General features: G+C 48.2%; 1 protein-coding gene and 1 long non-coding RNA gene across 6 annotated transcripts; both read right to left on the reverse strand.

Moving 5' to 3' along the window:
- Positions 1-825: 825 nt before the first annotated feature.
- LOC129046672 (uncharacterized) lies at positions 826-5818 on the reverse strand. Of its 3 annotated transcripts, none has more exons than XR_008508322.1 (7): positions 5243-5801; positions 4651-4715; positions 3968-4031; positions 3605-3673; positions 3214-3289; positions 2322-2443; positions 826-1898 (listed from the first exon to the last, which is right to left on the reverse strand). It is a non-coding gene; the product is annotated as an uncharacterized LOC129046672 (long non-coding RNA). The 3 variants fall into 3 exon arrangements; XR_008508321.1 differs by having other exon boundaries at positions 3647-3673; positions 5243-5795; XR_008508320.1 differs by having other exon boundaries at positions 3214-3673; positions 5243-5818.
- An 8735-nt stretch (positions 5819-14553) lies between these two features.
- LOC118701801 (GTPase-activating Rap/Ran-GAP domain-like protein 3) lies at positions 14554-19526 on the reverse strand. Of its 3 annotated transcripts, XR_008508319.1 has the most exons (7): positions 18949-19515; positions 18357-18421; positions 17674-17737; positions 17332-17400; positions 16941-17016; positions 16050-16171; positions 14554-15626 (listed from the first exon to the last, which is right to left on the reverse strand). XR_008508319.1 is itself a non-coding variant. In XM_054514581.1 (6 exons), the coding sequence occupies exons 1-5, from the start codon at positions 19005-19007 to the stop codon at positions 16104-16106; spliced, it is 294 nt and encodes a 97-aa protein (XP_054370556.1). In that variant the 5' UTR covers positions 19008-19521; the 3' UTR covers positions 14554-15626; positions 16050-16103. The 3 variants fall into 3 exon arrangements, 1 of the variants encoding a protein (XP_054370556.1); XR_008508318.1 differs by having other exon boundaries at positions 16941-17400; positions 18949-19526; XM_054514581.1 differs by lacking the exon at positions 18357-18421 and having other exon boundaries at positions 17374-17400; positions 18949-19521.
- Between the last annotated feature and the right edge of the window lie 261 nt (positions 19527-19787).

A 19787-nucleotide genomic window follows, 5' to 3' on the forward strand; every position in this document is an offset into this window, starting at 1 on the left:
GCCCCGCGCGGGGACTCCTGCAAGGGCCCAGGGCCGCCGGGCTCCGGCCCTCGGGGCTTTATTCTCCGGCAGCCCGAGCCCCGCGGCTGCGGGGCAAAGAAGGAAAGGGGGCACGGGAAGAGAGGAGCGAGAGCAGGGCATGAGAAAGGGCGGCGAGGGAGCTCGGGCTGCGCAGGAAAGCGGGACGGGAAGGGAAAGCCCGGGACGAGGGTACAGGGAGGCTGGGCAGAGGAAGGAGAGAGGGGGAACAGAAGGGAGTAGCGGGCTAGGGACAGGACAGGAAGGAGCCGGGTTTGTGGGGGGAGAGGGAATGGGGGAAAGGGAGCGAGAGAAGGCGAATACGGGGAGAAGGAAGGAGGGCTAGAGAGAGGGACAGGCGGGGAAGCCCCCCAGAGCCCCGGCTGCACCCCGAGCCCGGCCCGGCGCCTCGCCCTGCCCGGGATGCTGCGCTCGGCGGAGCTCGGCTCGCTCCGGAGACGCTCGGCTCGAGTCGGCTCTTGTCGCCTCAACTCGGCTCTTGGCGCCTGCATTCGCCTCTTCGGCAGAGCTCGCCTCGCTTCGGCCCAACTCCCAGCCGCTCTGTGCCTTCGGCGCGCCTCGGCTCCGCTCGCCCCGGTTCGCTCGAGGCCGTCAGGGTCGGCCGCTCTCGCCTTGCTTCGGCCGAGCTCGTGCGATTCCCCCGAAGGCGGCGTCGTTCGGTTGTGTTTTTAGAAATATCTTTCTCTATCGATTGTATCTTTCTATAGTTAGATTTACATTTCTAGAATACTTCTATTAATCCAAATAAAAACCCCATCTCTAACCAAAAAAATACACGAAAACACCTTCTTTTAAACGGTATCGAAATATTTTTATACTTTGTATAGTTATACTCACATTTATATATATGGTTTCTTTTGATGCAATCTATTAATAATTATCTATAATATCTATAAAATTCTAGACATGTATTTAAAGTATTATTTATATTATGTATCGTATCTACTGCTGCAACTGATTTTTTCTTCTAGCTTTAAACTTTATCTGTACGTATTTATGATATATTTCTAGACTTAGATTTCTACCTTCATATTCTTTGTATTTATCATTTTTATCATCAAAACCCTGCCTACTGACAAGTAAAAAAAAACGCTTTCTTTAACGATTTAAAAAATATTTTTATATTTATAATTTTCCTCTTTCTATTTATCATTTGCTCTCTAGTACGTGATAACATACCTGCTCCTGCACCGCAGTGGGGCTCCCTCTCCTGGGCACCTCGGGGTGCCCCCAACGGCATCAGAGCCCCGAGTCTTCACCCCCCCTTTTCCTCTAGTTAGAAACTACACTGGAACTTTTTTCTGGAAACAAAGACACGACCTAAATCCTCTCCCCATGTCCTAGACAGATAGATGTTCAGTTCTTAGTTGACTGGGCAGCAGTTTCTTCAATAGAACGAGAAACAATATGGAAACGTTTTAGCTACAAGCAAATAGGCAAATCTGAACAAGGTCCTGGTGGCCAGCCGCTGCAGTTATTTTGAAGCCATTTTTTAAACAATCAAGTACTGATCCCACAAAAAATAAAGCAAAAAGCTGACTACTGGCTAAGAAAGAAGGAAAAATTAACTTTTGACGACAACAACAACATTCCAAGGACACAGGCTTTTTTCCAATCTCATACCTTATTACTACCTCTCTTGGGAATTCTCATCGTGGATCCCAAAAGGAATAAATCCCTCAGAGTGTCCTAAAGCACCAAGGAGCTACCTACAAGTGAAAGTGGCTACTTTCAGTGCAGACACAGCTGATGACACAGCAGTAGGGCAGTTCTATGCTGCCCAGGGATAATACTGTCTCCTCTTCTCCAGCAGCTGACTCTCTCCTGCCATGGTTTCTGTAAATGCATCAGAGCACGACCTTAAACACAAACAGGCAAGAAAACACCATCAGAAGTCTTTCATTGAGCACTACAAGAAGGGTTCCAAGCAGAGACCAACAGAATTTCAAGGAAGCAGTATGCAATTAAACCACCTCAGACTCGTTCAAGTATCCGGCAGGTAGATGGAACCAAAATGGAACCATTCAGAAACGACAAAGAAAACCTCCCCAAGTATTTATACAGGAGTCCTTAACGTCAGAAATGGGATGACAGGTTATGTTCAGATAAGATGAATGTTTATTTGGATGTAGAAATAAACTTCTCTCATGGTCCTTTGCCAAAAAATAGAACCTACAAGTGAACACCTACACCTGCCTAAAAAGACCTAACGAGCCCCTGGCAGCCACCGGCATCAAAGCACAGGGGATGTTTCTAATCCAGGCTAAGGAGAACAATATCACCTTTTGTTCTCTCCAGTTTGTTTCCTCTGCAGTCCTATTTGCTTCTTATGATTTTTACACTCTCTGTATCTTCTCGGGCAGCGCTGAGTCTGACGACCGGGATACGAGAGTCCTTCCCTGCCCTACGGAGAGAACCAGGAAAAAAAGTTAAAAAAAGAACAGGGCAGTTTGAAGTTAATACTTCCGACGAGAAGCAGCACCTGACAAACAGAGTGAACAAAGCGTGACACCTCCCTGGGGACAGAAGACTTACAAACTCTCCGGGATTTACAATCCTAGTAACCAAGCCCTTCAGCACAGCAGCCAAGTGTCCCATTAGGTGGTGCTGCACCAAAGAATGATCCGAGAGGTTCCAAAGAGTGAAACGCACGTTATTTTCCAAAGACGTAAAATCGTGCAAAATAACAAAACTACAATAGATCTAAACTACAGGGCAAGAGTACAAGTGTTAACTTGAGGAGCTGGAACCATCCAGGTGAGCAACTGCTAACTGGATCCTCAACAGAGTTTGAGGAACCCTCCAGGATACAGAAGGGTTTTCCCCAGCAATGTCACAGGCCGAGTTTTGAGAGAAGTACACTTGCCAGATGCTCAGAAACGTCACCCATCCTCCTCCGGGTGTCCTGAGAGAGCTGCGAATGGCTCTCACGTGGTTTGAGCTGGTTCTGTAAGGGCTCAGGGTGAATTTCACCAGATGCAACCAAACTGGGCAACACCCAGTGGGACAGAAGGAACCCAAAGCTTGTTTTACCCAAAGCTTGGGTAAGCAGAGCTCCAGCAAATACTGAGGAAACGGACAGAACAGGGTAACAAATAATAAACATACCTTTTTTTTTTTTTTTTTTTTTTTTTCAGATGAGCAAAACAATTAAGGAGAAGGTGGAAAACTCACCATGACTGAACATTTCATCACCTGTAAGCTGACCATCCTTAGCATAGAGGATTCCAAATTTAAAATTCACCGATCCCTGGAAAATAAAACCAAATATTATTTGGTAAACAGTCAAACAGAAGACATAACAATTTGGGTCCTCTAATCTTTGCATACATCCTACACATCAGAACATACATTTTATACTATCTCCTACTACACGATAATTTACCTTTAAACTTTGATAGTATAGCATAAAACCATTAACTTAGATGGGTGATCAATTATTATTAAGTTGGTGCTTCAAGTTATTTTTGCTGTCAGGTTCAAAAAAACATTACTTCTTTTTACTGTAACGAGCAATTGATTTAGAAGTCATCAAAAGCCCATCAAAATACAAAGCTGTACTCACCGGACGGGTCTGTGAGCAAGAAGTAGTTAGGCTTGTACTCACCTCTTGCCCTTCAACAACCAATAAATCCTGTCAACAAAAACAGCATCTTTAGCCCCCTCCTATTAAAGATTCTACAAGGATGATGGTTTTATTTGTGTTTAGAAGTTTGGATTTGAAATGGCCAGTTCAATGGATAAAGAGACAGTTTAAGTAGTATTCGATTATTGTTATTGTTATTATTATTATTATTATTATTATTATTATTATTATTATTATTATTAGCTACTGGAAGAAACAAACCAGTAGTATCTATACTTAATTACTTCTATTTCCAGGAAATCATAAAGAAAAAGAACCAAACAAAAAAAAGTCACTTCCTACCTTTTGTATCTCAGGATGAAAAATGTCTCTTGGGCTCTTCTCCAGTTTCTCAAGACTCCTGGCACTGAAATGCAAATGAACGAGTGCTTTAGAGGAGGGCAAGTGCACATTCCAACCCCGAACCACCAACCGATTGCAGTTACAGCGCTTACAAAATGAATCGTTCCCAGAGCCTCTGGGAAATGGAACGGTTGGTGCAACTGCCATTTCTTCCCCAAAATACTAACTTCCAACACTTCCTAAACTTAGTTTGCATTTTAAAAACAGAAATTAGGGAGACTCAGGGTGGAGATCAGGTTGAAATTGATTTCCTTCTAAAGCACAGGGCTCTGTTCCATCACCCTTCACTTTGGCTCCACACAGAATCACGGGGAGCATTTTAGGAGGGCCCAAGAACCAATTCTATTTCTCTCTTTTTTCTAGTTCTCTCTCTTCCTAAATCATTCAAGGCAAGTCAAATGAAAAAGGACAAGTTCAGCATCAAATTCACACTTTTTCCCTTTGTCTGCTCAAGAACAGGCTTTTAAACCACTTCTTGCTGCCTTCAACGATTAAGACTTGCAAAACAGTTTCGCAAGTTTGATAGGTTTATCATAAAAACCACAGAACGCAAGCTCTGAATTACAGGAAAAGGTACACAGGCAAATATCTCAGCTGATGGTGGCTTATTTGTAAACACATACCTTAACGGAGATTGCACTGAGAATGTTTCAGTGGGACTCTAAGGGAAAAGTATTTTCTGAGTACCCTGTAAACAAGAAAAGCTAGGATATATTACAGGACATACCCACTTGTTCTGCATATTCAAATAGGATTATCAATAAAAACATTTAAGAAGGAAGAAAACCAAGGTAATTTTACTCAGCTATATTTGCTGCCGATTTAGAGAAAAAAAAAAAAAAAAAAGTCACGGGTGCTGCAAAGAAAAAAAAAAAAGTGAACCAGAAACGCCTACAGTAGAACTTTTAAAACAATTGCTTGGATAAAAGCAGCTCATGGAACATGAAGTAGAAAAAAAGCGAAACCAGTATCAGACCTGCCTATTTTCTTACCATTGCACAAGAAAAATCCGACAAGCGGTATAAAGTCACTGCCTAAAACCGATCCTAGGATGTAACCAAGAACAATTGAGGCATTTGCTAATCTAAACGGAAACCTTTTCCGGACCCTAGTGTCAAATCACACGTTTTGTCTTGCAGCAGCTCGAGGCTGGAGAGCATTTCCCCTGGGGGTCGGGAGGGTAGGGGCACAAGGGGCTGAGTTTGCGGATCGCACCTGTGCCAGCAGAAGGATCCAGCCCGCGCGCTCCTTGCGCTCGCCATTCTCCGGGCCATCGCTGTGTTTTACTGCTCAGCGATGCCGCTCCATCTGTTTGCGTGGAAGAAAGAGCCACGAGCACTGAGGCACTCAGCAGCCGTGTCATTCCAGCCGCTCGTCCGCCCCCGCCCGCAGCAGCGGCAGCAGCCCGAGGGACACGGCTGCAGCTCGGCGGCTCCCGCGCCTCCGCCAGCCGCCGCACAGTGACCGCGGCAGCGCCCGGCGCCGCTCGCCCGGGGCGGCTCCTGCAGCTCCCGGCCCGCGGCAGCAAAGCACCGCCTGGCGCTCCGCCATCGGCGGGCGGCAGCGCGCCCCGCCCGAGCTGAGCCCCCGCCACCGGGACCGCTGAGCGAGGCCGAGGCACCGGGCGGACGCCCCTTCCGCGCCGCTCGGCTCCGTGCGGGCGGCCGGCCGGCCGGAGGCTTCGCCCCTCCAGCGTCGCTGCCGCGGCTCCGTCCCGCGCGGGAGAGGCGCCGGGAGCTCCCCGCGCCCAGCCCGCTCCCCCGGCGCGCGGCCGCCTCGGCCCGCCAGCCATTCATATGGCGCGTCGGCCGTTGCGTCAGACGCCGCGCTTTACGGCCGCAGGGCCTGCCGGGAGTTGTAGTCTCGGACTGACAGCCACCGCTCCGTTTTCCGCCACCGGGAGCTGCGGTCCCGCCGGGGGATCAAACGGCTCCTTCGCTCCTGGGCGCGGAAGCACCTTAGGCAGCACCGCCCCTCCCGAATGTCCTTTCTTTTCCACGCCAACTCTTTTTTCTTTTTTTCACCCCCTTTTCCACTTTCGCTCTTTCTTTTTCACTCTCACCCTTTTCCTTTTTCATTTTTTTTTCTTCCTTTCCTTTTTCCTTTTCTTTCTTTCTGTCTGTCTTTCTCTCTCTCGTTCTTTCTTTCTCTGGCTCTCTTCTTTCTTTCTTTCTTTCTTTCTTTCTTTCTTTCTTTCTTTCTTTCTTTCTTTCTTTCTTTCTTTCTTTCTTTCTTTCTTTCTTTCTTTCTCTCTTTCTCTCTTTCTCACTTTCTTTCTCTCTTTCTTTCTTTCTTTCTCTGGCTCTCTTCCTGTCTCTCTCTTTCTTTCTTTCTGTCTGTCTTTTTCTATTTCTTTCTCTCTCTCTTTCTTTCTTTCTCTGGCTCTCTTCCTGTCTCTCTCTTTCTTTCTTTCTGTCTGTCTTTTTCTATTTCTTTCTCTCTCTCTTTCTTTCTTTCTCTGGCTCTCTTCCTGTCTCTCTCTTTCTTTCTTTCTGTCTGTCTTTCTCTATTTCTTTCTCTCTCTCTTTCTTTCTTTCTCTGGCTCTCTTCCTGTCTCTCTCTTTCTTTCTTTCTGTCTGTCTTTCTCTATTTCTTTCTCTCTCTCTTTCTTTCTTTCTCTGGCTCTCTTCCTGTCTCTCTCTTTCTTTCTTTCTGTCTGTCTTTCTCTATTTCTTTCTCTCTCTCTTTCTTTCTTTCTCTGGCTCTCTTCCTGTCTCTCTCTTTCTTTCTTTCTGTCTGTCTTTCTCTATTTCTTTCTCTCTCTCTTTCTTTCTTTCTCTGGCTCTCTTCCTGTCTCTCTCTTTCTTTCTTTCTGTCTGTCTTTCTCTATTTCTTTCTCTCTCTCTTTCTTTCTTTCTCTGGCTCTCTTCCTGTCTCTCTCTTTCTTTCTTTCTGTCTGTCTTTCTCTATTTCTTTCTCTCTCTCTTTCTTTCTTTCTCTGGCTCTCTTCCTGTCTCTCTCTTTCTTTCTTTCTGTCTGTCTTTCTCTATTTCTTTCTCTCTCTCTTTCTTTCTTTCTCTGGCTCTCTTCCTGTCTCTCTCTTTCTTTCTTTCTGTCTTTCTCTTTCTCTCTTTCTTTCTTTCTCTTGCTCTCTTCCTGTCTCTCTTTCTTTCTCTCTGTCTTTCTCTATCTCTTTCTCTCTGTCTCTCCTTCTTTCTCTCTTTCTCTCATTCTGTCTTTCTGTCTTTCTCTCTGTCTCTCTTTCTTTCTCTCTTTCTCTCATTCTTTCTCTCTCTCTTTCTCTCTGTCTTTCTCTCTTTCTCTCATTCTGTCTCTCTTTCTCTCTTTCTCTCTCTCTTTCTCTCTCACTCTTTCTTTCTTTCTTTCTCTCTTTTTCTCTCTCTATTTCTAATCTTGGCTTTCCATTCTAGCTTTAGCATAAAAAAGCAGCAGTAGAAACATTCAGGCTACCGGGGAGTGCAAAAAACCCCAAAACGGTAATGATTTTAGGAAAACTATTTCCTCCATGGGAGCCTGAAATTTTCTACAGCTGCAGGTGACATAGAGCTTTTATTTCTTCTTCTAGATAGTTTATACTTAATACTCTATTTATACAGCGCCCCCTGCCGCCTGCTTTGGCGCACTGCAGGCACAGCGCCCCCTGCCGTCTGCATGGGCGCACTGCAGGCAGAGTGCCGCCTAATGACGTCACCTCGTCAACACGGCGCCCCGCCCCGGCCACGCCCCCAGCGCCCCTTGGAAAGACCCCAAGGCGTAGGCGTTTTGCCAGCTGCCTGATCAAAATGCCGACACCCACCTCGAGCCCTAGAAACGATCTCCCGCGACGCCGAACCCTGCAGGCGAACCGGAATGCCATCATCGCAATCGAAACGCCACAGAAAATCTCGTCGGGGCCGCGGCGGCGTCGGTGCTCCGTGCAGGCAGTCCGGATAGACACACCGGGGTCCTCCGGTTTCCCGCCCTTCTGGCCGCCATTTTGAGAAGGTCAAACAAACTCCCGCGACATTGGTTACGCGCCACTCCCAACATGGCGGCCGTGGCAGGACCCCCTCGGCCGAGAGAGGCGGTTACTCAGATGCCGGTCAGAAAACCGCCGAAATACGCCCGCCCGCGGCGCCGCTGACCGCACAGCCCGTCTCGAGTACACCTAAAACGCCACAAAAATTCCGCCGGCGCCGCGGCGGCGTCGGTGCTCCGTGCAGGCAGTCCGCATAGACACACCGGGGTCCTCCGGTTTCCCGCCCTTTGGGCCGCCATTTTGAGAAGGTCAAACAAACTCCCGCGACATTGGTGACGCGCCACTCCCAACATGGCGGCCGTGGGAGGACCCCCTCGGCCGAGAGAGGCGGTTACTCAGATGCCGGTCAGAAAACCGCCGAAATACGCCCGCCCGCGGCGTCGCTGACCGCACAGCCCGTCTCGGGTACACCTAAAACGCCACAAAAATTCCGCCGGCGCCGCGGCGGCGTCGGTGCTCCGTGCAGGCAGTCCGGATAGACACACCGGGGTCCTCCGGTTTCCCGCCCTTTGGGCCGCCATTTTGAGAAGGTCAAACAAACTCCGCCACGCGCCACGCCCAAGAGGGCTGCCTGGCGGCGGCGGGCTGCAGTACCGCGCTCTGCCCACAAGGCGGCAGCACTGCCGCCCACCCCAGCCGGGGGCGCCGCGCGCCTTGGGGCTGCGGGCAGCCAAGGCGGCAAAAAAGAACAGGGGCGATTCCCCCCCGCAAAACACTCCTCTAAAAATAAATGCCAAAAACCTGCCTCTCACCAAACAAGAACCAAATAAGCCCCCTTTCTTTCAAGCCTTCTTGAAATAAATTTTATAGTTCTAGTTTTCCTAGTTCTATTCACACGCATATTTATACCGGACATTGATGTGTTACGTCGTTTATACAATCTATTATGCCTATTCCTATTATCTGTATTCATTCATATTTTGTGGTTTTAGCAATATCATTATATATTGATTGCATATTTCTATACTTTGATTTAGATTTCTATCATACTTTTATTATTCCAAAAAAAATCCCATCTCTAACCAAACAAATACCAAAAAACCCTTCTTTTAAACTATATTGAAATCGTTTTATATTTATAGCTTGCATAATTATATTCACTTTTATAGTCACAGTTTATACTGATGCATTCTCTTCATAATTACATATCACATATATATTATTCACATCGTATAGATAAATTATTATTTTTATTATGTACCAAATCTACTGCTACAACTTCTTTTTTCTAATATTTTCAATTTTTATATCCATCTTGATGTAGTCATGAGATATTTTTACAAGTAGATTTCTACCTTTCTATCATTTGTATTTGTAGCTTTTATCATAAAACCCCTGCTTTTGCCAAGTAAAAAACAAAACCTTCCTTTCTTTTAAACTACTTTTAATAATATTGTTGTATTTACATTTACCATATCTATAATGTTTTAGATATTATATCATAGTGATGTACTAGATTTATGGCTATTTCCTATAATAGATCATAATAAGATATATACAGTATCACTTGTATTACGTGTTGTATGGATTTATGTCACTTTAGATTTACAATCCTTTAATAATTTTAAATATATATATCTGCATAGATTCGCAACACATTTCTATATTTAAAATTTCCTTTGAGCTGTGTTTATATTTATCATCTCTATTGATATATCTATAAACATACACAACGCTCTATTAAAAAATACAATATCTTATTGGAATAGATCATGACTTATGTTACCTGTTAAATTTTAAATATAGATCGAATAGATCAAAATAAAAGTTTATTCCCATTTCTGCACATCTACTTGTTTTGTTTAAAGATAGCTATCCTTAGAATTTTACATTTAAAATCCAATTCCTAAATACAAGGACAAAACAAACAGCATCGAATTCCCACCAATGTCTTCCAAAACCATCAAGATACCTCCACCAGCCAAACAACTGCCAGCGAAAAAAACACACAACACTCTTTTCACTGACAGTTCTCATCACATCAGAAAAATGGAACCAAACGAAAAGAAAACCCTGGAGAAACACACGCAGCAAATCACAAAAGCCTCTAAAAAAACCCAAACCAACTCGCTCAACTCCAATCAGTGCCACTGACCCTGAACGTCATTTTAAAAACTAACCAAAATTCTACATCTACACTAACTCAAAGAATAAGCAATACTCTGTCAAAAGAACTTTAGAAAGCGAACTAATGAACGAAATAGAAAAAAAAAAAAAAAATCTCGACCACTAAAAAATAAGAAAATAACTACCCAAATTAAAAAAAAAAAAAAACACAAAAAACCAAAACAACAAAAACAAACAACTACTTAAAAAGACCCACCATATAAATACCCACGTTCCCAAAAATAAAACTGATCAACAACCACCAAATACGTCGAAGGACAACAAAAAACGAAAAGAAAAAAAAAAAGAAAGGAAAAAACCAAAAGAAAATACATTTGTAAAACAAAAGTCCCCCAAACCAAATCAACTTTAATTTACAACAAAAAAATTATTCCCAGCTGAAGAATAAACGCATAGAGCCTCATTCGATCAAAATAAAAATACCACCCAGAAATAAACACAAAGCCTAAAGAGAAACGTAACCATTAACAATATCTCCCAAATGATCCCGTAACAATACAACATACACTACAATCAAACAAACCAAATCAATAAAAGCCCTGGAAGACGATAAACACGAACGCAATTAGAGAGATTTTAAAAACCCCGCTGCTATTAACGACACGACGCCACCTCGAACCCACCGAAACAAACGCTACACGCCCACGCTAATAAAAGCCACCGCGACAGAATTAAAATCCGAGCCGCTGCTTCGCGCAACGACCCGTAGAAACCATTGCACGCCTTTAAAAACAGAATAGCCCGGCAAAAAAAAAATCCGACTACAGAACTCGATTCAAACCAAACCTTTATCGTCACCACCTGAACCGAGAACCGTACCGGTCAGGAAGAACGCCAGAGCCCTTAGCGCACACCCACTGCGACCCACACAAAACCGTGCGATCGATCCCTACAGAGCACCTCCGAACCACGACACCCAAGAACTTGCGGCAGCCGAACCCCGCGCTGCCGGCCCCGGACGGAGCGCGGCTCCCGGCGGCAAAGCGGCTCCTCCGGCGCGCAGGGGCGGCGCCGCCCCGGAGACCCCCCCGCCCCCGCCCGCTCCCCCTGCCCGGGAGACCCCGGCGGCGCCCGAGCCCCGCGCCCGGAGCGGACAGAGCGGCGGGCACCGGCCGGGCCGGCGCAGCAGCGCCCGCGCCGCCTCTGCCGCCCTCGGCTCCGCACGGCGGCTCGCACCGGCAGAGCGGCTCGGCCGCTGCCGCGCCAAATTCCCCGTGCGCCTCGGCAACCGCCCGGCCCGGGCCGGCAGCGCTCCCGAGCGGCAACGCTCCGGCCCGGGCCGCGGCCACAAGAAGCGCCCTCAAATGCAGCGGCACAGCCCCGACTGCAGCCCTGCAAACGCTGCCAGAGCTGCGGCTTCCCGCAACTGAACCCCGAAACTGACGCCGCGGGCGGCGCTCACCTCGCTTCAACAAGGGCAAAGAAATGGGTTCTCCCCTTCAAGTTCATCCCCTGGGAGAGCAGAAAAGAAGGGGCTTTCCTCCGATGAAATCCTTCAAGCCGTGTGGAAAGGGGGATTTAGACCTCAATTCAAACCCTTGCAAAGGAGGGACACCAGCGCTGTCCCCTCCATTTAAACCTTAGGATGATGAAAATGGGCTGGCTGCCTTCAAATCAAACCCCTCAGATGACAACAATACTTTGCCCATTCCCGTCCAAATGGAACGCAGGGATTCCCTGTCACCCCTGGGATACCCCTAACAGCCGGGAAAAGGCAGGTTTTCCTTCAATCAACACCCTTCGAACCGCAGGTGAAGGCGGATCCCTCCCAGTTCGAACACAGACAATATTAGGAGAGTAGCTGCTTGCCTCTCCTTCTTTTGTCTTCACAAGCTCCGTTTTTGGTCCTGGGGAACCGGGGAGGGGGGACTGCCAAGATCAAATCGAAAAGGGAAAGGACCAAAGTCCCCGCTCCAAATCCACACGCGCTCACCCGTTCGGCTGCTGCTTCCCGGCACAAAGATTCGTCCCTCGGCACCTCCTTGAAGCGATGCTCCGCGTCTCCAAGCGCGCATCCAGGTGTTCGCCCAGACGCTGCGAGAAGCTCTCGCAGTCCTTCCATGAGACAGCCCCGGGAGCCCCCCATGAACCCCTCTTCTCAGCAGCTCCATGCAAAAGGGAGCTGAGGCGAAGCCTCCCCCTAAAATTGCCTCCCCCCCCCCCCCCCCCCCCGGCAGGAGCCGGCCCCTCATCATCCTCACAGCTCACACCTGGGGCTGCTCCGAGCCCCCCATCATCCTCACAGCTCACACCTGGCGCTGATGCCACTCTCCAACAGCGCCTCTCCCCGTCCAGCACACAGCCCGCTTCTCACAGACACAGAGCCAACAGACATCTGCTCCGGGTGCTGGCTGTTCTTAGTCCGTCTGCTTCCACAATTCAGACACGGACGTGCGCTGATGGCACTGAGGGAAAGCTTTCCAGTGCACAAAACTGTCATTCTGGTAGCACGCTTTGAGACGCCTTCAGAAAAAGCAGAATCAGCGCCACCTCCTAAGAGCCCTGCTGAGGAACCCCGCCCTCCTTGGGACACCCAATGCAGCAGAGCTCGAAAAACAAAGGGAAAAGTCAAGCTTGGAGTGGAAAAAGACAATAGAAATACAGCAGCCTTTCAAGAAAGCCTTCACACAGTAATAGTGGGACCCGGTCACATTTCTTCTTTCCTTGCTCTCTGGAATGACATCGATACGAAGTACAAAACCCACACGAAACCCAAGGCAGAGCTGGGATTTTACACGTCTTCCTTTTGGCTCTCGGGATGACAAGCGCCTCTTCCGGGACTGCGACACGATTTGGGCGCTGGCAGAGAACGGAGGCAAAAGGTGCCAGAGAGCCCCTTCTATCGCCTTCAGCCCCTGCAGCTGTTCTGAGGGTTCCAGGGCACAGCTCGGTCCGTTCCTAGATCAAAACCTCACGGCAATATCTTCAGAACTACTACCCATCTCCAGTCGGAACCTTCTACATTCCTGGAAACAAATGAGTGCGTAGAGAGGGTTTCTCCCCAGCTGAGTTTAGAGACCAATTCCTATTCTTTAGCAATACCTAGAAAACCGAACGCCTTGCCAGGTTTTAGCATCCTACACCCACTCACCCCTCCCTCCCTGTGCATTTGGTGGCAGCTTTGGGTCCCTCTGGGGGACGGCACCCAGCGTGACCCCCGCCCCTCACCTGCTCCTGCACCGCAGTGGGGCTCCCTCTCCTGGGCACCTTGGGGTGCCCCCAACGGCATCAGAGCCCCGAGTCTTCACCCCCCCCCCCCCCCCCCCTTTTCCTGACCCCCAAAGAAGGCTCAGAACGAATCCGACTGCCCTGGACAGCAGCGCAGCGCTTCCCCCAAGCCCTTCCCACACGTGCATGGCCCCAGCAAGGGATTCTGCTGCAACAAGAAAGCGGGGGCAGCCCCCAGAAGGCTTGAGGTTCCTGCCCAGCCTCGCTGTCACGGGCCGGGGGCAGCGAGAGAGGGAGCGGCACAGACGGCGGGGACGGCCCGGCACAGGGCGGGGGCCGCTCTCAGCGCGATGCCGGCAAAGCCGCAGCTCCGGCGCTGTCGGCCGGGCTGCTTGAGCGGCACGGGGGGATCCGCCGAGAGCCTCCAGCCCCGCGCGGGGACTCCTGCAAGGGCCCAGGGGCGCCGGGCTCCGGCCCTCGGGGCTTTATTCTCCGGCAGCCCGAGCCCCGCGGCTGCGGGGCAAAGAAGGAAAGGGGGCACGGGAAGAGAGGAGCGAGAGCAGGGCATGAGAAAGGGCGGCGAGGGAGCTCGGGCTGCGCAGGAAAGCGGGACGGGAAGGGAAAGCCCGGGACGAGGGTACAGGGAGGCTGGGCAGAGGAAGGAGAGAGGGGGAACAGAAGGGAGTAGCGGGCTAGGGACAGGACAGGAAGGAGCCGGGTTTGTGGGGGGAGAGGGAATGGGGGAAAGGGAGCGAGAGAAGGCGAATACGGGGAGAAGGAAGGAGGGCTAGAGAGAGGGACAGGCGGGGAAGCCCCCCAGAGCCCCGGCTGCACCCCGAGCCCGGCCCGGCGCCTCGCCCTGCCCGGGATGCTGCGCTCGGCGGAGCTCGGCTCGCTCCGGAGACGCTCGGCTCGAGTCGGCTCTTGTCGCCTCAACTCGGCTCTTGGCGCCTGCATTCGCCTCTTCGGCAGAGCTCGCCTCGCTTCGGCCCAACTCCCAGCCGCTCTGTGCCTTCGGCGCGCCTCGGCTCCGCTCGCCCCGGTTCGCTCGAGGCCGTCAGGGTCGGCCGCTCTCGCCTTGCTTCGGCCGAGCTCGTGCGATTCCCCCGAAGGCGGCGTCGTTCGGTTGTGTTTTTAGAAATATCTTTCTCTATCGATTGTATCTTTCTATAGTTAGATTTACATTTCTAGAATACTTCTATTAATCCAAATAAAAACCCCATCTCTAACCAAAAAAATACACGAAAACACCTTCTTTTAAACGGTATCGAAATATTTTTATACTTTGTATAGTTATACTCACATTTATATATATGGTTTCTTTTGATGCAATCTATTAATAATTATCTATAATAGCTATAAAATTCTAGACATGTATTTAAAGTATTATTTATATTATGTATCGTATCTACTGCTGCAACTGATTTTTTCTTCTAGTTTTAAACTTTATCTGTACGTATTTATGATATATTTCTAGACTTAGATTTCTACCTTCATATTCTTTGTATTTATCATTTTTATCATCAAAACCCTGCCTACTGACAAGTAAAAAAAAACGCTTTCTTTAACGATTTAAAAAATATTTTTATATTTATAATTTTCCTCTTTCTATTTATCATTTGCTCTCTAGTACGTGATAACATACCTGCTCCTGCACCGCAGTGGGGCTCCCTCTCCTGGGCACCTCGGGGTGCCCCCAACGGCATCAGAGCCCCGAGTCTTCACCCCCCCTTTTCCTCTAGTTAGAAACTACACTGGAACTTTTTTCTGGAAACAAAGACACGACCTAAATCCTCTCCCCATGTCCTAGACAGATAGATGTTCAGTTCTTAGTTGACTGGGCAGCAGTTTCTTCAATAGAACGAGAAACAATATGGAAACGTTTTAGCTACAAGCAAATAGGCAAATCTGAACAAGGTCCTGGTGGCCAGCCGCTGCAGTTATTTTGAAGCCATTTTTTAAACAATCAAGTACTGATCCCACAAAAAATAAAGCAAAAAGCTGACTACTGGCTAAGAAAGAAGGAAAAATTAACTTTTGACGACAACAACAACATTCCAAGGACACAGGCTTTTTTCCAATCTCATACCTTATTACTACGTCTCTTGGGAATTCTCATCGTGGATCCCAAAAGGAATAAATCCCTCAGCGTGTCCTAAAGCACCAAGGAGCTACCTACAAGTGAAGGTGGCTACTTTCAGTGCAGACACAGCTGATGACACAGCAGTAGCGCAGTTCTATGCTGCCCAGGGATAATACTGTCTCCTCTTCTCCAGCAGCTGACTCTCTCCTGCCATGGTTTCTGTAAATGCATCAGAGCACGACCTTAAACACAAACAGGCAAGAAAACACCATCAGAAGTCTTTCATTGAGCACTACAAGAAGGGTTCCAAGCAGAGACCAACAGAATTTCAAGGAAGCAGTATGCAATTAAACCACCTCAGACTCGTTCAAGTATCCGGCAGGTAGGTGGAACCAAAATTGAACCATTCAGAAACGACAAAGAAAACCTCCCCAAGTATTTATACAGGAGTCCTTAACGTCAGAAATGGGATGACAGGTTATGTTCAGATAAGATGAATGTTTATTTGGATGTAGAAATAAACTTCTCTCACGGTCCTTTGCCAAAAAATAGAACCTACAAGTGAACACCTACACCTGCCTAAAAAGACCTAACGAGCCCCTGGCAGCCACCGGCATCAAAGCACAGGGGATGTTTCTAATCCAGGCTAAGGAGAACAATATCACCTTTTGTTCTCTCCAGTTTGTTTCCTCTGCAGTCCTATTTGCTTCTTATGATTTTTACACTCTCTGTATCTTCTCGGGCAGCGCTGAGTCTGACGACCGGGATACGAGAGTCCTTCCCTGCCCTACGGAGAGAACCAGGAAAAAAAGTTAAAAAAAGAACAGGGCAGTTTGAAGTTAATACTTCCGACGAGAAGCAGCACCTGACAAACAGAGTGAACAAAGCGTGACACCTCCCTGGGGACAGAAGACTTACAAACTCTCCGGGATTTACAATCCTAGTAACCAAGCCCTTCAGCACAGCAGCCAAGTGTCCCATTAGGTGGTGCTGCACCAAAGAATGATCCGAGAGGTTCCAAAGAGTGAAACGCACGTTATTTTCCAAAGACGTAAAATCGTGCAAAATAACAAAACTACAATAGATCTAAACTACAGGGCAAGAGTACAAGTGTTAACTTGAGGAGCTGGAACCATCCAGGTGAGCAACTGCTAACTGGATCCTCAACAGAGTTTGAGGAACCCTCCAGGATACAGAAGGGTTTTCCCCAGCAATGTCACAGGCCGAGTTTTGAGAGAAGTACACTTGCCAGATGCTCAGAAACGTCACCCATCCTCCTCCGGGTGTCCTGAGAGAGCTGCGAATGGCTCTCACGTGGTTGGAGCTGGTTCTGTAAGGGCTCAGGGTGAATTTCACCAGATGCAACCAAACTGGGCAACACCCAGTGGGACAGAAGGAACCCAAAGCTTGTTTTACCCAAAGCTTGGGTAAGCAGAGCTCCAGCAAATACTGAGGAAACGGACAGAACAGGGTAACAAATAATAAACATACCTTTTTTTTTTTTTTTTTTTTTTTTCAGATGAGCAAAACAATTAAGGAGAAGGTGGAAAACTCACCATGACTGAACATTTCATCACCTGTAAGCTGACCATCCTTAGCATAGAGGATTCCAAATTTAAAATTCACCGATCCCTGGAAAATAAAACCAAATATTATTTGGTAAACAGTCAAACAGAAGACATAACAATTTGGGTCCTCTAATCTTTGCATACATCCTACACATCAGAACATACATTTTATACTATCTCCTACTACACGATAATTTACCTTTAAACTTTGATAGTATAGCATAAAACCATTAACTTAGATGGGTGATCAATTATTATTAAGTTGGTGCTTCAAGTTATTTTTGCTGTCAGGTTCAAAAAAACATTACTTCTTTTTACTGTAACGAGCAATTGATTTAGAAGTCATCAAAAGCCCATCAAAATACAAAGCTGTACTCACCGGACGGGTCTGTGAGCAAGAAGTAGTTAGGCTTGTACTCACCTCTTGCCCTTCAACAACCAATAAATCCTGTCAACAAAAACAGCATCTTTAGCCCCCTCCTATTAAAGATTCTACAAGGATGATGGTTTTATTTGTGTTTAGAAGTTTGGATTTGAAATGGCCAGTTCAATGGATAAAGAGACAGTTTAAGTAGTATTCGATTATTATTATTATTATTATTATTATTATTATTATTATTAGCTACTGGAAGAAACAAACCAGTAGTATCTATACTTAATTACTTCTATTTCCAGGAAATCATAAAGAAAAAGAACCAAACAAAAAAAAGTCACTTCCTACCTTTTGTATCTCAGGATGAAAAATGTCTCTTGGGCTCTTCTCCAGTTTCTCAAGACTCCTGGCACTGAAATGCAAATGAACGAGTGCTTTAGAGCAGGGCAAGTGCACATTCCAACCCCGAACCACCAACCGATTGCAGTTACAGCGCTTACAAAATGAATCGTTCCCAGAGCCTCTGGGAAATGGAACGGTTGGTGCAACTGCCATTTCTTCCCCAAAATACTAACTTCCAACACTTCCTAAACTTAGTTTGCATTTTAAAAACAGAAATTAGGGAGACTCAGGGTGGAGATCAGGTTGAAATTGATTTCCTTCTAAAGCACAGGGCTCTGTTCCATCACCCTTCACTTTGGCTCCACACAGAATCACGGGGAGCATTTTAGGAGGGCCCAAGAACCAATTCTATTTCTCTCTTTTTTCTAGTTCTCTCTCTTCCTAAATCATTCAAGGCAAGTCAAATGAAAAAGGACAAGTTCAGCATCAAATTCACACTTTTTCCCTTTGTCTGCTCAAGAACAGGCTTTTAAACCACTTCTTGCTGCCTTCAACGATTAAGACTTGCAAAACAGTTTCGCAAGTTTGATAGGTTTATCATAAAAACCACAGAACGCAAGCTCTGAATTACAGGAAAAGGTACACAGGCAAATATCTCAGCTGATGGTGGCTTATTTGTAAACACATACCTTAACGGAGATTGCACTGAGAATGTTTCAGTGGGACTCTAAGGGAAAAGTGTTTTCTGAGTACCCTGTAAACAAGAAAAGCTAGGATATATTACAGGACATACCCACTTGTTCTGCATATTCAAATAGGATTATCAATAAAAACATTTAAGAAGGAAGAAAACCAAGGTAATTTTACTCAGCTATATTTGCTGCCGATTTAGAGAAAAAAAAAAAAAAAAAATGTCACGGGTGCTGCAAAGAAAAAAAAAAAAGTGAACCAGAAACGCCTACAGTAGAACTTTAAAACAATTGCTTGGATAAAAGCAGCTCATGGAACATGAAGTAGAAAAAAAGCGAAACCAGTATCAGACCTGCCTATTTTCTTACCATTGCACAAGAAAAATCCGACAAGCGGTATAAAGTCACTGCCTAAAACCGATCCTAGGATGTAACCAAGAACAATTGAGGCATTTGCTAATCTAAACGGAAACCTTTTCCGGACCCTAGTGTCAAATCACACGTTTTGTCTTGCAGCAGCTCGAGGCTGGAGAGCATTTCCCCTGGGGGTCGGGAGGGTAGGGGCACAAGGGGCTGAGTTTGCGGATCGCACCTGTGCCAGCAGAAGGATCCAGCCCGCGCGCTCCTTGCGCTCGCCATTCTCCGGGCCATCGCTGTGTTTTACTGCTCAGCGATGCCGCTCCATCTGTTTGCGTGGAAGAAAGAGCCACGAGCACTGAGGCACTCAGCAGCCGTGTCATTCCAGCCGCTCGTCCGCCCCCGCCCGCAGCAGCGGCAGCAGCCCGAGGGACACGGCTGCAGCTCGGCGGCTCCCGCGCCTCCGCCAGCCGCCGCACAGTGACCGCGGCAGCGCCCGGCGCCGCTCGCCCGGGGCGGCTCCTGCAGCTCCCGGCCCGCGGCAGCAAAGCACCGCCTGGCGCTCCGCCATCGGCGGGCGGCAGCGCGCCCCGCCCGAGCTGAGCCCCCGCCACCGGGACCGCTGAGCGAGGCCGAGGCACCGGGCGGACGCCCCTTCCGCGCCGCTCGGCTCCGTGCGGGCGGCCGGCCGGCCGGAGGCTTCGCCCCTCCAGCGTCGCTGCCGCGGCTCCGTCCCGCGCGGGAGAGGCGCCGGGAGCTCCCCGCGCCCAGCCCGCTCCCCCGGCGCGCGGCCGCCTCGGCCCGCCAGCCATTCATATGGCGCGTCGGCCGTTGCGTCAGACGCCGCGCTTTACGGCCGCAGGGCCTGCCGGGAGTTGTAGTCTCGGACTGACAGCCACCGCTCCGTTTGCCGCCACCGGGAGCTGCGGTCCCGCCGGGGGATCAAACGGCTCCTTCGCTCCTGGGCGCGGAAGCACCTTAGGCAGCACCGCCCCTCCCGAATGTCCTTTCTTTTCCACTCCAACTCTTTTTTCTTTTTTTCACTCTGTTTTTCACCCCCTTTTCCACTTTCGC

This window comes from Molothrus ater, chromosome 1 (genome assembly GCF_012460135.2).
Source record: "Molothrus ater isolate BHLD 08-10-18 breed brown headed cowbird chromosome 1, BPBGC_Mater_1.1, whole genome shotgun sequence".
In the NCBI taxonomy this organism is placed as follows: Eukaryota; Metazoa; Chordata; class Aves; order Passeriformes; family Icteridae; genus Molothrus; species Molothrus ater.

Coding starts and splice junctions, on each gene's coding strand:
- LOC118701801 (XM_054514581.1), bottom strand. CDS start 19,007: ATGGCCCGGAGAATGGCGAGCGCAAGGAGCGCGCGGGCTGGATCCTTC. Junction 17,738..18,948: donor GGATCCTTCTGCTGGCACAG/GTGCGATCCGCA, acceptor TTTGCATTTCAG/TGCCAGGAGTCTTGAGAAAC. Junction 16,172..16,940: donor TGATGAAATGTTCAGTCATG/GTGAGTTTTCCA, acceptor TTCTCTCCGTAG/GGCAGGGAAGGACTCTCGTA.